Below are 17,298 nucleotides of genomic sequence, written 5' to 3'. Positions count from 1 at the left end.
ATTCTCTGATTAACAATAAACCATAGAAAATCATTGTCACCTCCGGGAATCAAACCCGGGAACTTTGTGCTTCAAGTCAGCACTCTAACTGACTGAAATACTCCACTTCCCCCACCTCAAGTCATTATACCATTATGGCTCTTTACAACACAAACCCCGGCTATATATCACCTCTTACTATCGCGTGTTTGTTTTCATTTGGGTGCAAAGTATAACAGTAGAGCAAGGTTTCTATTACAAAATCACATCGTCACCTGCGGGAATCAAACATGGGACTAATTGTGTTTCAATAACTTTTAACTAGTTATGAACTAGATTTCGCTAAATTTGAGGACAGAGCAGGTACAATATGAAGTACAAATAACTTTGATTTTACTTCAATATTATATTGATTTTATTTTATTCGTCCGACTCACTCATTTTGATTTTTATGAATCAAACAGTATAATAATGAAAGAACCTTTGAAAGCACGATTACATACATGTACCCAACCCCCCTACATTGTCATTGGGTAAACAAAATCTCACCCGATTGCTAAGATTAAAGACTCGTAAATCCTACAAAAGTCAACTGATAAAAATTTCTTGTTGATATGCCCATCTACATATTATGTCCTCATTAACTACCAATTTCATGAAATTCTGTTGTGTGGTAACAAACTGTTGCAGTAGTATATTTAGGCTCAAAATTCCTAGAACTCCTAGAAAAAACTTTAAATCCTAATTTTTTGTCGATATATATGCACATCTACATAATATGTCCTTTATATCTTCATAGTTTCATCAAATTCTGTTGTGTGATTTCGGACAAGTTGTGCAGACAAACTGTTGCAGTAATTTTCATGGTCAAATTTCTCAATTCAAAGAGGCACAACTCCTAGAAAAAAAATGAATCATAATTTCCTTTCGATATGCACATCTACATTATATGGCCTAATTATCTACAAATTTTCATGATATTCTGTTGTGTGGTTTCAGAGGAGTTGTGATTTGAAATTACTGATGGATGGATGGATCAAAAACATTATATCCTCCACAACTTTGTTGGGTGGGGTATGTTATTATCCTTTCAAAAGTAAAATATGTAGAACAGTAGTTTTTATATTTAGAGTTGAATGTGTATTTATCGGGTATTCTTATTCATAGAAACTATATGAAGTTTATTGCAAAATTTTAATGATTGAAACCAATTGATAAGTGAATAAATAACTTATAATTATACTGTGGCCTATATTTGCTTATGTCCACTTAATTTGAACTCTGGTGGATAGTTGTCTTTTGGCAATCATACCCCATCTCCTTATCTTTAATATAATAAATAATCTAAAAATAGTTGGTTTTATAGATGCAGTACATTTTTCTGTTGTAGCAGTTTCTTATGAAACACAGATTTTTTTATCCAATGGTGAAGGCACAACAGTTCACTGTTCCTGGACAATATTTACCTATAATCCACAACTGAATTCCTAATTTCTTTAAGTACTTTTTTTTTTATTTAAGACAGAATTTACTGTTTATATTTCCACAAAAATATAATGCATGACACAATTATAAAGTTACGGTTGAACTATAAATAACAATTCTTATCTAAATTGAAAAGAATAAATTTAACCAATAAGAATAAAACATTACTATCATCATCCTTATTTTTATCTGATTTTGATATTCAACAGTGGACATTCTATTCATTATTCTTACCAAGGTTTATATATTCCATGTTTCAGACAGAAAAATATCAAAATGTGAAAATAGAAGTACATCAGACATCAATACTATTAATGTATGCCACCTAATAAACAGGTAATGAGGAATCTTAATTAAGGGACTTAAATTTTTTATTTATAAATTTTGAAATGTAATGTCTATGTGATTTATTACATTAAAAAATTATTTGAAAATTGAATTACATTTATCACAATCAACACCTGCTTCCTCCAATCTAAAAATAAAGGGAAAAACATCATTTTTGGCAACTTTGATTACACTTGACCAAATAATTTCAGCATATAATATAAAATGTGGCCTAATGAGCTTATCAGTATACAAATAATTGAGCTTTTAGAGTTGTACAAACACTACAAAGCATCTATACATGTATTCAAAATGTAATTGTTTAAGTGAACAACGCCTGAAGTGATGATCGTGCTGTAGGGTAAAATCAACTTCATACCTCTAGTTATTCACAGTTGTCTTTGAAAAAGTAAGAATATATCGACATTAAAGACAATAACACTCATAAATTACCGCAATATAATAGTTTTAAATTTTCTCCAGTAAGTGTGGTGTCTTCAGGACAAGTATACATATGAAATATAAAGTGAAGTACAAATTTTGCTGTTATTGCAGTTAACCAGAAATAATGTTACAATAATTGTTGTTATGACGATGTTATTGATAAAAATAGAAAGTGGAGTGAAATAAGAATAGTTAAGTTGAAAAGAAAGTGAAGGTAAGTTATAGAGATGATGAAAGTTGATGATAAAATGTTCGGTTTAAATTCCCTAATGGACAACACCTCACTGGTAATTCTGTACCAATTCAACTGACTTCGCTTTAGGAGGTACTGCTTCCAATTGCGTCAGGAATATTATGAGATGTATGATCGCCACTGGTATTGGGAATTATAAAAATCGTGGTAGATCTGTATACATTCAATTTATTTGAAAAATGTCCAGGGATCAAGTTTGGATTCATAAACATATTGTGTGGGTCCTGTGGTTCATTCTGTTTCTGGTTCCGTTCTCTTTTCTCTAAATTGGTTGTCTGGAATTCCAAATAATTTTGACCATGTCAACTATTACTTTGCGGTAATTTATGAGTATTGTTGTCTTTAATGCTGATGTATTCAAAACGTCTAAATCCAACATAATCTAATTCATTTTATCGGATCTTATAGCAGTTGTATGATTTCAGGTAAACAGTGTCCCTACATTATTCTTACTGCAAACAAACAATAAAAGCTGTTGGATTGGCTAATGAAAGGAATAAAAAAGATGAACACATTTATTCAAGTATCACAGACATATTGGACTAAACTTCATATATTGTCTTCATGCTGGTTGTTTTCTACTAGACCATAACACCCATGCACACAGTCCACCAGATAACAATGTCCCAGCTCTGAAAGTAGAAAATAGTAAGTCAATTAAATAAAATGTCATGTACCGTTAAAAGGCTTGTATAGTCCGCGGTTTTATTCTCCAAAATTGAACCTGCCAGCAGGGGTGCGGACTATAGAGTACAATAAGCAAGAAATAAGAGAAAAAATTCAATTTCGCAAGGTGGTTTATTTTCATTCCGCCATGTTTGTTATTGATATTGTAGAGGGCGCTCTTATCATTTTTCAAACTAATAATTTTACCTAATCCATATTAAAATAATTTATTATTATTCAATATCAAATTAATATTGATAAATTTAAAAATTAAACGCTTCATAACAAATTTCTCTTTTCTTTTCAATGCATTGCTTATAAAATAAACTGGTATCTGCTTGAATGAAACTGTACAAAAAAAGTAAAAAAGACAACCGTAAACCAGCTTGCGATGTGTAAATTACAAAACGTAATCGGTTATTATACGTTCTGTTTTGGTGTTTCATACTGTCTAATATGTTATTTATTAGCTTAAAACCCTTCAAACATTAATGTGATAGATATATTTAACACTATTTTACATCAGGATGGAACTGTTTTACTTTCAAAGTCGTATTATATTGATATCTAGTATGTACGGATTTCGACTCTCACTGTTTTTTCTCTTCTTTTACACGTGCTTTTCAAACTTCTGGTTTAAACATAAACAAGTTTCTAAATTGTTTTTTGTGTGATTTAGACTAATTTTAACAATCGTGAAGGCTTTTAGAATCATTTACAAGCAGTTTCAGCTTCTGTTTGTTGATGGAAAATAGGTTTTTCCAAGAAAATACCGCATACGACCACACACTATTTGAAATTACCTGAGTTTCATTAGACCTTTTCTAACAGTTACAAAAAGTTTTTTTACCAAAAATTTCGTGGGAAGAAGGGGGTGCGGACTATGTACCAGTGCGAACTATACAAGCCCGATTACGGTAATAGGTAAAGCAGAGATAATGCTCAAATTTTCATAGTCTTTTTCATCCAAATTATGGTCATTTGAAAAACACCTGTACCAGTCAAATTACAATTCTATGTTGCCATCAAAATTGGTAAATAAACCTTGGACTTTTACTCAGTCATTTTGGTCAAGGAATAACAAAGATGTGTCCTATATTTTGGACAAGGTAAATGGCATGAAGCCAAATTTATCAACTCCTATTGTTCAATTGGATAAACTTACCTTTCAATTCTCAAGGCTAAATATCTTTTTTCTAGGTTAATATACCAATTTAAATGACAACATTGAATTTTAATTTGACTGGTACATGTGTTTTTTTAAATGGCCATAATAATGATAATTTAATTATCTAAGATTTGATTGTATAAAAATAAATTGTCCAACTCCATGAATATCTTAGAATTTATCTTCCCGTTCCAACTTATTGCTACTTTATAGAGGTTATGTATAAATGTAATATTAATTACAGAATTTTAAAGGATATATAACGAATACAAGCAGCCAGCATATAAATACACTCATGAAATTTCATTGTTGATTATAAAATATTTCATGCATATTTCGCTGGAAAAGAAGATATAAAAAAAAATCTAATTGGGATGTAAATGTCAGTAAATTTAGACTGCATTGCAAAAAGAGGGTATGTTGGATATGAGCAAAAGTTTTGGCTTGCAAAAGGCTACTTACAGATCCAACAAAGAGTAGTTGAATGGGCTCTCAAACGAGCAGATGGTGGTATTCTTCATTAACAAGAATTTCATTATCACAGTTATAGTAACATAAAAATCTTCAAACAGGAAGTGATTCCCTGGTAAAGTTTAAAATTGTGTGTACTGTACAACTCATAAAACTCATTAAAAGTTCCAGACCAAATGTCAAATAATTCTATTCAACAGAAACTGAGTAACATGCAACAAAATTTACACATAGATGAAGGGACAGACAAGGTGAATCCAGAACACAGCCCACTCCATTAGTGAGGGTAATTCCAAATAATAGAAGCTCATTCATTCTTATAATGGGTACCAGTTGCAAAAAGAACAATGTTATCAGAAGACAAACATTCAATGTTATTTTTATACTTTCTATACTTACATGAAAACATTCCTCACAACAGGAGAATGTTTCCACACACTGTATTTTGATACTGCTATTTTTTCATGTCTTTTGAAATTTCTTAAAATGTCTCTAGCACTGGAAAAGAAAAAGGAAATATAACATAATTAATTCAACAGGCTTATTAACAAGAGCTCTGTAGAGATATTAAAATAAGAAGATGCTGTTTGATTGCCAATGAGACAACTATTTACCAGAGACTAAATGTTAAGGATGTTTTTAACTAACATAGATTTTTCACAGTTAATCGAAGTAAGAAACAGTCTCACTGTTCATAGAAAATCTTGGTTTACAATATATTTGTTTGTTATCGCAAAATTATTTTTCCTAAAAATATCGGAATTCCAATTGGTATTAAATGCACTCCTCTAATTGCTGATATTTTTGTTTACTGTTACCCCCTGAAAATAATCTCCTCAAAATCAGACCCAGATCCAATCAACCATTCAGCCATCATTAGCTGCTATGGAGCCCTTTAAACAAGTAGAAGAATTAAATATATGTTCAACTTCAATCTGCAAAGATTATGTGACTTTAATAAGATAATATTTCAACAGATGTATCATATACATATCATCTACAATCCAAAAGATTCTGACAAGTGAATTTCAGTTAAGTTACATGTCAATATATTTTTCACTTGACTTTTAGAGATAAGTGAATTTCATGCACTTTTGAGAACCAAATAATTTTTAAATTATTGCAGATAATCTAGACAGATCATTAAGAGATTGACAAACAGGGAAAAAGCATGATTGCCATCACAATTACATTTTTTGTGTGTATGTAAAAAGATTTTCATTGACCAAGGATCGAAGTTGTTTCAACATGCTGAAAAAAACATGCCAAAATCTTGGTTTTTGACTCTGTCAAAGCGAGACAAAAACAGATAAAGACTCGCCTATTAACTTTAAATGGGCAAATTTTATGTTAGGTGTAGCAAGACTTTCAATTTACAAAACTAGACAAGTAAAAGTATTGTAAATTCAAAAATTATTGCAAGCATTTATTATTGCGATTTTTGGAAAATTGACTTAAATGCGAGATTAATTATTGCGCTTTGAGGAAAAGCTGCATACAGATATATTCATCAGATATCAGAATGTGAGTTCTTATTATTGCGATACTCACCCAGTCGCATTATTTGCATTAATAAAAACCTCGCAATAATTTCTGAATTTACAGTATTTGAAAATAAACATACTGATTGCACAAGGCTCCTTAAATATACACTACAAAAGTACACGGAATATACGCGAGTTTACAATGTAGATCTTTTTGAGAAATACTTTTTATATAGAAACCCTATTTTAAATACATGAAATATAATGGATCACAAATTAAAATATTATTTTGAGAGGTATTAGAAACTTAATTTTATTGTCATAATAAGCATGATAAGAGGGGTAACTCTTGATTTTCAGTTTTGATGTGTGTAAAGAATACATGTTATATTTGAACTGAATTACAGCATCAATATACTGAAAATACATTTTACCATTTTATATACAAGCAATTGACCTAAACAATGTTTATCATGTTTAAGTGAATATGGGTTTTGTCCTTTCACTTTTTATTGTAAATATATATTTGTAAATAAAATTTCATCAAATAAAAAAGATCAATATCTGCAAGCATAAAGGCAAAAATTCTGGACAACTGATTGATTTTACGACAGAAGAGCAGAAAATACGGTATGGGTTTTTCTCATTGTTGAAGGCCGTACAGTTGCCTATAATTGCTTACATCCACTTTATTTGAACTTTGGTGGATGGTTGTCTCATTGGCAATCATACCTCATCTCCTTATTTGTATAAGGCTAACACTATATGCCCCACCACTTAGTAGTGGTTTCTACTAAAAAATAAGAAGAATATAACCTGCTATTTTACTATGACCGCAATCAATTTTTTGTTTGCCCCCACATGTCATCTGTCCCATTGTTTGGTGTTTTTATATCTCAATTGATATGCTGTGCACATGCATGTTCCCACTGTATAGACTTCATAAACAGAGGTATATGCTCCTAACACAAAATTTTGAACATGGTTATGAGGTAGAATTACAAAAATTGATGTAACAAAATTTTTTTTATCACCGAAAAGAATTGGTTTACTGATTCCACGTCTGTATCTTAACTCACGACAGACATCTAATCTGTACTGATTGTGTCCTATTCCATATCGCGACATTTTGATTAATTCTGGATTCACATGATGGGTAATGCATGTATAGCAGGGGGAGCTTACTCTGTCAATGCACCTGATCTCCTTCCATTTCAAATTTATACAATTCCCTTAAATTTTTTTGTCTTGATTTGTATATTGAATATGGATGACTTAGCTTTAACATCATTAAACAACTATTGCCTCTTTAATTACCACCTACCATCCAAAATGAGATGTTGCAACTAGTGCTGAATACGGTCCTTTTAAACTAATATCTACTGAACCATAAGGTGAAAACCATCGAGCTATCTGAAAAGAAAAATAAATTTCATACACAGTACAGTAATTTTACTAATGGATGTCAGCAGTGATCTCCCTAGGAATTTTGGATAGCATCACATTTGGCGTAAAAAAAAATTGTATTTATTTTTCAATGTCATTTGTTGCGTCGCGGCAATGCTCTCTTTCATTTAAGTTATGTTGATTTTTTTCAATTCATAACTGAGAATACAATTAAAGTATAACTGTTCTTTTAGTTTATTTCTTTAATATTCATTTATAGTTACAGATTTATATTTTTCTTGTTAGAAACTACCAACTAAAAATCTAGTACAAAAGAGAACTTCTTTTATATCAAAAAGGAAAAGAAAGTATCATATAGTAATACCATTTCAATTAAAAACTATTCTGTTTATCATGTTTATGAAATTCATTATTTCCTGGGACTCAATGTATCAGTCCCAGTTGTTTCAAACAGATATATGTTTTTAACATTGTTAAACTACTTTAATCAGTAAATTAATTGAAACAATGCGTTTACATAGAAATAAATACATTTTGCAAGGAGATCTAACAAAAAGTCTGTAAATTCGTGTGGAATGAGTAGCTTTCCCTATTGGGATCATTATTATTCTGTCAGCTGTGCCGTTTCTGCGTCTGTAGTTATTACCGTATAAATGCAGATTTTTATCATAGCTGGTCCGCTTCCGATCCGTAATTAGTACAAATATATCAATGGCGGTCGAAGAAAAATTTACGAAAATAAACAATGTTTGAGAAGCGAATTGGATGAATATATCACGATTTTACTGTAATAAATAGATGAAACATTACCTAAAGGCAATTTTCATCACATTCTAATGAAGTATAGAACTTATTTTGCCCAGAATCGAAATGTTTTATGTACGCTCTCGAGTACCGGAATGGAAAGAAAACACTTCTTTACAATTTGTAAGTTTGAAATAACAAACGACCAGCCTGTTAATTTCGCTCGTTTTTTTTTTTTTTTTCTTCTCTTAGGAGATGAATTTGCCTTGATTCAAACGTAGATTTGGAATTGTTTATGATTTTCTCGATGTCAAAATTTTGCAATTGGTCCACGTGTTATTAGTCATGTCATAAGTGTCAGCTTGGGGTATTCGTATCCAAACAGTTATCACCCAAAGGGCAATTAACACCTATTTAATCAATTTAATTGCCTCTTATGTCCGATTTGAAGGGATTACAATTAAAGGTGATATAATTTTTATGATCACAAGCGGCAATTCGATGAAAGTTCGAAATTTAGGACATCGATATTGCGGCAATTTAAGAGCAGACAAGAAAAAAATAGCGTCCTCAAAATAATTATAGCGTCGCGGAAATTATTATAGCGTCACGGTAAAAAATTATAGCATCGCCGGGCAGCGACGCTAAAACGGCCTGGGGAGATCACTGGATGTCAGTGTCATGTTCCATCATCAGTCACACAAGACTTTACAAGAGGCTTTTGAAATGACAACAAGACAGGTTTTACTTACATTTGTAGATGCCATTGTTAAAGCAATCAAGGGCCATAACTCATGAAAAGCATAAATGGATATTGTAAAATTCAAACTAATACCCCATTATAACACAAGAAACAATAATATAAAACCCTGAAAAAAATTGGTATTATTGAAAGGAAATGACATCATTTTTCAATTAATCAAGGACTATATCGCCAAAACAGCAAAGTAAAATTTGTCAAAATCAAATTTGACCTCAATTTTGTCATGAAAAACAACTTATCCACATTTGAAAAGGATTGGCTGAATGGCCCTTATGTTATCTCACAGAAAGAATAAAGCATCACTATTAAATCAATCAATCAAAGACTGAAAACATTAGCGAAAATAATCACATTGAATTGGACGTCCATGAAAACAACATCTTCTAATTTGAAATAAATAAGTTCCATAGTTTTAAAATTACTGCATGGAAACACTATAAATCCCCTTTTTGTAATCAATAGAGAACAATACACTAATGTAAAAAAAAATGGAAAATGAATTAATGAACATTACCTCCATTTTGGCATGAGAATCAAAATATCAAATTTGAAAAAGATTGGTTTAATGGTTTTGCAAGTTATCATACAGAAACTTCTTTGAGTTGCCATCATGCTGTTCTACAATAAATCAATAATGGGATCATGTTAAAACTTGGTATTTGCTACTTCTTTATTCACTTACAATGCAGCATTTTGGAGTAAAACCAGACTGATTATGTGGAAGTCAATGAGTGTTAATTTTTCCTCAACACACAACACTCAATAAAAAAATAAAAAATAAAATTGATATTCCACAAACAATAACTAAGTATCCCAATACTTATATATGTATATACATAAATATGCATGAAGAAAGTATTTTAATTACCTGTCCTACTTCTAGTTTATAGGATTTTTTCTTTGATCTAACAAATAAAAGATCTGGTCTTTCTGAAACTGGATCTTCACAATCAATACTCTGCAATGTAATATAATATAATACAGTGTAATACAGTGTAATATAATGTAATATAATGTTATATGATATAATATAACGTAGTATAATGTAATATAATGCAATATAATGTAACATAATGTAATATTATACAATTATTGACTTTTGATTTCAGTTGATACAATGATTTATCAACCCCAGAGATATATTCACCGATGCCAACGGCCGCGGGTGAATGTCATATCTCTGGGGTTGATATATCATTGTATCAGCAGAAATCAAAAGTCAACAATTGTTTTATTATTATATGACTTTTTATCCTTCTCCAATTTTCTAGTATTTGCTCAAGATACTTTTAAAACTGCTCCTTGTTTTTATACTAAATATATCATCTGCTTCTGCAGTTACTAATTTCCATAAGTTGAAATATTCAATAAAGTTTACCAAAAAAATACAACGAAAACAAGAAGAAAAAGAAAAAAACCCAGGAATTTACTTGATGTCATAAACGTACGTCATTGACGTTGCCTTGGAATATCTATACTTAGGTACACGTACGCTGTTCCAAATCTTATATTAACCTCTCGTGAATTTTGCCGCGGTGAATATAATATTTTATCAAAGAGAATTTCCTATGATTTTAGCCACTGAGAAAAATGAAAATTTATAGTCATATAATAAAACACATTATTAACCAATGATTTAATATGCATCTTAATGTGTCCATATATAACAATTCTGTGTGTCTGAGAACTGGTCATTAATACAGGTTGAATACAGAAAAACCAGCTAATTCCGAATTTTAACTTGTCTGATACAGGATTTTAACTTCTGGTTAGAAAAAGAAAGCATTGAGAAAATGGTGGTGTCCCCGCTTTGGGAGACTTCGTGCTAAACAGGGAGTAAACTGAAATAGACTATTGTAGATTTTCTGAAAATCAAACATATTGGAATAGACTATAGCTTTCTAAATTTAGCAGACATCAACAAACAATATCGAAGTCCCCGACCAAGTCTCAGACTGACATGCACAATACATGGGAAGATACTATGGATATTTTGGATCATGACGTACTTCAAAATGAGGTTTTTTCGGAGAAAAGGAAATTTGCAAGCATAAGCATTTGCATGAGCGGGGGATGGATTCGTGGATGACTAAAAGTTTACTATTCATGAACTGAATGTTGACGATTTACCTGATGTTGATGATATCTCTTATGATCAGGAAGATAAGGAAAACAAGATCCGAGAAAACAGGAAAAATGTTTAGACTGGTCGTTTTAGGACTGTTATATTACAAGAAACAGAATAGTTTGTTCAGGACAATGTTAATAGAAATACAAACTACAAACCAAAGTCAAACATGAAAATTTTCACAGATTGGTTGACCACAAACAGGGAACTCAGAGACGTAAAGGACATCCCACTTCTAGAATTCAATTCTTTACTGGTAAGTTTTTATCTACTTAAATATTTTACAAGTATTAAAATGCACTTAAATTGTACATACTGCTCCATCAGTTACATTACTTCATCTAATATTCTAGTATAACGACCAGCTCAGCTATGAAAATTTACTCCTATAAATATCAGCAATGTATGAGCTTACACTTTACCATTGGATAAACTATGACATGAGGCTTCACAAGCAATAACCCCCAAAACCCTTGAAGTTATGAAATAATGTTATAAAAATAAAAGAAGAGTGTGTCTGAGGACATGAATGCCCACACTCAAGCTTTGCAATTTTCCGAGTTAAAAGGGGGCATAACTATAGAACAGTAAGCGACCTACTGCCCATGAGGCAAAATTAAGGTCGAGTGCGGAAACGAAAATGGGACAGACGGAAAGATGGAAAGTCAAGGGTAGCATATAATGCTCCCATTGCCTAATGCGGGGGATTAACTATATCAAAATTTCAAACTTCTATTTGTGCGGAACAAAATGAAATTGAAAAAAAAAAAATATTCAAATTATTTATTAGTTTAAAATGTGTTTAATGAATGCATTGTAAAACAGTGTTTTATTTTCAGGTAACCCACAAGCTTTATTAACACAGTATGGATTAATAGTGGTATTTGACTAGGATTTAGAGGTCATCAGGACCATGTGAACATCCTGCTTAAGGACTTGGAACTGAAGAAAGATTCAAAAGAGGTTGAATATGTGGAATTCACAGGTATTTACAAAATTTTTCTTTTTTAATCTCTTCCTGATCATAAGAGAAATATCTTTTTTTATTCATGTCAGGTAGTAAATGTTCACTTACCAGATAATTTAAATTGGCTCTGATAATATTGATTTTATTCACATACTGTGAGGTAGAATGAAGATACCTCCTAAATGAACATGGCACAACCTCTGTCGACCTACAAAAACATGAAGAAAAAAAGACTGTTATGCTGTAATGTTTGACTAAAATGGTTTGTCCATCTTTCATTCTCCTACTCTTTTTCTTCCTTTTTTATTGGCTTGAAGTTAACACATAAACTAGGGATGTCAAGTAGTTCTCGAGTACTTGAGTACTGACTACCATACTTAGACACAGCTTATTGGTTTCCTTCTTTAAATATAATGTTTTTTATGAGAGGGCCTCTAGCGAAATTAAATAGTAATCTTTGATTAATTAAAATTTAGATACGTTTCAAATGTTTGATCTTAATTGCCATTTATAATTCCTCTGAAGAGGTTGGCTTTACACGAGACCAGCTTTCATAGGCTTACACTTTTGGCTAAACCTGTCTAGCCATTCCACCAAATCTGTACCGTTAGACCAAATATTTTAGTCTGCAGGACTGTTAGTTATGTAACAAAGTTCAAAAACCGACTCTACCCCGAAAAATATTTCTAAATTAGAACAAATTTGTTGTACCCTGTGTCACTAGGGTGCCAACATTATAGTTAGTTATTTCAAAAGGTTTGGCTTTGCTTATACATGTATATGGTTGTTTGTTGTTGTACCTAAATGGTTAAATGCATCAGTAAGTTTAAATCATCACCCCTTTGCTAATCATTAAATGTGTTTTCTTTATGAATACCATATACTGTTGTTTGATCTGGTTCGACTTTGTAATCATTTATTAATTCCTTTTTCATATATTCAGATTAACAATATTTGGTCTCAATAACCACTGATGAGAAATCAATTTTTGAAATGTATAAATATTTAACTTTATATCTTGCAATTTTGTTTTATACTTACAACACATCTCTAAATGTCTCAATATGAGCAATTCTTAAAAACACTGGAAAAGAAAAATCATAGTATAACAAAGAAAGCAAAAGTTATTACAAACTGGGAGCAGAATAAAAAAGGAAAAAACCAATTTTCCTCTTTTTTCCCTCTAATTTCTGACAAGTGCAATTAGGGGCTAAATTTGGACCAGAACGTAATAAATTTATTCTATAATCCATGTATTTGAGTAAAAAAGATGAAAAACGAAGACAATTCTGTTATATTAGTATTTATTTGTTACATTTCAAAATAAATTTATACTGAATTCTACACTTAGCTGTACATTTTCAGTCAACTCTCTGTAAAGGATGCAACATAGAATAAATTTATTCTAAATGCATGGTGCTTTTCTGTATTTATGATAATTTATAAAATAAATTTATTTTATAGAGCCTTAATATCTATTATTAGTTCTAGAAAAACAGAATAAGTTTATTCTACATTCAATGTGATGCATGACTATAATAATATATAAAATAAATTTATTTTGAAAGTCCAGTAATCTATATGGTGAGGCTGAGACACAGAATAAATTTATTCTACACTCTAAGTGATTTAAAATTTATGATTATAATGATATATAAAATAAATTTATTTCGAAAGTAAAGTTATCTGTATGGTGAGGTTAATACACAGAATAAATTTATTCTACATTTAATGTGATTTTTGTTTTATATAAAAATATATAAAATAAATTTATTATGAAAGTACAGTTATCTGCATGGTGAGGCTGAGACACAGAATAAATTTATTCTACACTCTAAGTGATTTAAAATTTATGAATCTAAAAATATATAAAACAAATTTATTATGAAAGTACAGTAATTACGTTAAGGTTGAGACAAAGAATAAATTTATTCTACACTCACACTATTTCTGGTTATACAAATATATAAAAATGTCTTCAGGTAAAAATACACTGATCTGTAGGACTGTCTACTACATAGAATAAATTTATTTTATGGCAGCAGTGCTTTTGATAATATTCAATATGTTCACATGATACAGTTTTCCCTATACAATTCTATCTTTCATGTCTATTTACATGTAACATTCATAAAAATGTATTTTATTTGGAGTTGGGATGTGAATGTTTTTAAACCTAACTTAAGACAAAATATATTTCTGCTATCAACAATGCAAAAGAACACTTCTATAAAATATGGAAATATCAATATCAGCAGATTTTGTTTTGTTGGACTGAATAGCAAGATGAAAGAAATACAGCAATTTTAAAAAACAAAATATCAACATATAAATGTAAAATAAACAGTTTAAAAATAGTAAAAATTCAACAAGTTCTACTAAAACTGAAAAAAATCTGATTTTTTAGATACATGTCTCCATAGATGAACGTGCTTAAAATTGTCCTTTTTCTTGTTTCTGGAAAGGCCTGATCTGAAAGAAATAACGACAAATTTTCAACAATTTCAAATATGAAAAAAAAAATGTTTTCCATTTGAGTATACGATATAAATAAATATATCAAAATAGCTATTTTGTTAATATTTTTAGTTATTATACCAAAATTTATAATCTTTGATGAGGAAACTGTCAAAAAACTTTCTGTCTTTTTTTTATTTTAATTATGATGTCTATTTTGTTTATTTTATTATTCACTCTCTTTATTGTAGTTTATAGTCTTGGATACAGCAAGATAATATTCTTAGTATTGGCTGATAAAATGATTTTATAATTGCTAGAGTGAGATTTAATTGAAGCTGTATATATATGCGGTATCCCCCCTTTTTCATTTCATTTGTCCTGAGCAATCAGATACCCTCTAATGTCCAACCCTGGTAGTGGGGAATAATTGCTTTTAGTCTTTGCATCCGTTTGTTCATCCAGCAACCCCATATGAGCTTAACATATTGATGATGATACCTTTATCTCTTTTATTTTCAGAAATATAACTGATTGAATTCTTTCAAAATAATTGAACATTTGTATAGGTAGCACATTAAAATCGTCGAAAAACGTTCATAAATGTGTCTTAAAATCTTAAAGTTTTCAATTATGTTATGTATATGTTTGAATGTTGCAAAAGTAGATCCAAAAAAAATTTAAACTAAAATTTAACAGACCGAGACAAAAAGGCAAAACAAACAATTTGCAATGTTGTTTTAATACACAATAAATCTGAAATATTTTTTTTAATAATCACACTTTTACAATTTAAAAGTAAAAAATATATCAAATTAAAACCTCATTATTACATACCTATCTTCATCTGCAGAGACACTGTATGAGGTCAGGACTGAATGACAATCTAGTCTTTTTTGCTGGTGTTTCAAAACAATTTTCTCACTCTACAAGAAATATTTGAAGTTTAATGCAGGATCAATTAATCTGTTATTGTTTTTAAGAATAAAGAACAAGCATATTCCTTTATTATTATCAGTATTGGCATGTATCATTCCCAACTTCCTGAATATGCATGAAATATTTGCCATTGGACATTAAGCCAGTCATAACCAATCAATCAATCAATCATCGAGTCTTAAAATAGATGAATGGTATATGTCAAGGAGACAGCGAACTGAAGACACAAATAACAAAAACAGGTTTAATTAAGTCTTAAACAAAACACATGACTGGTGTTAAAAATACGTTTACGTACCCCATGTTTCATATCAGAAAACAAGTAAGACATGTTCCCAAAGGAACAGCAGCTTCTTCAGGCAAACATGTGAGTAATGTATCAAACACATTTCCCCCTTCAACAAAATCTTCATTTTCCTCTCAAAATGTTAAGGATGCTCCTTAAGCACTCTGAAACAAAAATATATTGAAATTTAGGTACATGTTCTTTAATCAACACTTTAAACATTTTATAACCAAAGTAAGAGTGCACATGTCGCCTTATTTTTACTTATCATTGAATTCATGTTGAAAGTCTGTAATATGGAGGATTTACTACAATTATCACATAAACTTAACATTATCAATGAACCTGGCAACTATAGTTGTCATATTGCTAATAGAACATGAGAAACAGATCTAACCACAAAATCTAAACATTGAACAATAAACCTTTAAAATGAGGTCAAGGTCATGTAAACACCGACCCACAGACAGGCACCTCACAATTGTTCCATACACTACATATAATTGACCTATTGCTTATAATGCTCGAGAAATTGATCCAACCACACAACTAAAAACTGTCAAATAAACCATGAAAATGAGGTCGAAGTCAATTAAAACCTGCCAGACGGACAAAATAAAATAACTTTCATATAAAACTCTGAAGATAAAGATACCTTTCTAAGAACATTTATTTTTCCATTAACAAATGTTTTAAAAAAAGTTTACTTACGCCCCCCCCCCCCCCCTTTTTTTTTTTTGATTGGAAAATAAATTAAGGTTAATCCTAAAATTGACAAACTTATTTTTATGGAATAACACCCCTATGCCTTTGAAAAAAAAATGGATCCGCCCCTGAAGATAAGAGTTCATTTGAACAGTGCAGTATATCTGAGGTAGTTAATGAACACCTTTACTGTGCATTATCCAGATTATAGCACTATAAGAAAAAAGAGAATTTGCCTATGTCATGTGTTAATAATGGTATATAAGCAGTAAATTTATCTCATGTTTGAACATTTACATTTTGTTAATTCAATTCAACCTTTTTTACAAATAAAAGCATCGTAACCAATGGTTAAAATAACTATGGCTGAAGCCAGTATGTTTATACTTATGCTGGACTTACACTATTTTTCTTCCAGAGTTTGATCTTTCACAACATTTAATAATAAATGCTGTGCTTTTCGGTTCGTGCAATATACATTTACATGATATACCGGTATATGCTAAAGCCTACAATTTTACTATTTTTCTTCAAGAGAAAAGTCAGACAATGGTATTACTCAATGGTAGTGAAATTTATCATTCCTGCAGGAGGTGCCAAAATAAACTGAGATGAAAAAGAAGTT

The 17,298-nt window shown here is 30.4% G+C and overlaps 1 protein-coding gene across 1 annotated transcript in view; it reads right to left on the bottom strand.

The window, feature by feature from the left end:
* Nucleotides 1–2,989: 2,989 nt before the first annotated feature.
* LOC127711661 (poly(A)-specific ribonuclease PNLDC1-like) overlaps nt 2,990–17,298 on the bottom strand; it is a 56,235-nt gene continuing 41,926 nt past the window's right edge. Inside the window, exons 16-21 of the mRNA XM_052217776.1 lie at nt 13,328–13,370; nt 12,395–12,494; nt 10,060–10,149; nt 7,602–7,690; nt 5,193–5,291; nt 2,990–3,120 (exon numbers count right to left, since the gene is read on the bottom strand). Of these exons, the coding sequence (XP_052073736.1) occupies nt 3,051–3,120; nt 5,193–5,291; nt 7,602–7,690; nt 10,060–10,149; nt 12,395–12,494; nt 13,328–13,370 (491 nt within the window). The 3' untranslated portion in view covers nt 2,990–3,050. The remainder of the gene's footprint in view (nt 3,121–5,192; nt 5,292–7,601; nt 7,691–10,059; nt 10,150–12,394; nt 12,495–13,327; nt 13,371–17,298) is intronic.

The sequence above is a fragment of the Mytilus californianus genome, unplaced genomic scaffold, assembly GCF_021869535.1.
Source record: "Mytilus californianus isolate M0D057914Y unplaced genomic scaffold, xbMytCali1.0.p SCAF_8, whole genome shotgun sequence".
In the NCBI taxonomy this organism is placed as follows: domain Eukaryota; kingdom Metazoa; phylum Mollusca; class Bivalvia; order Mytilida; family Mytilidae; genus Mytilus; species Mytilus californianus.
The sequence above is the reverse complement of the archived record's forward strand: the minus strand, read 5'-3'. Positions and strand labels throughout refer to the sequence as shown.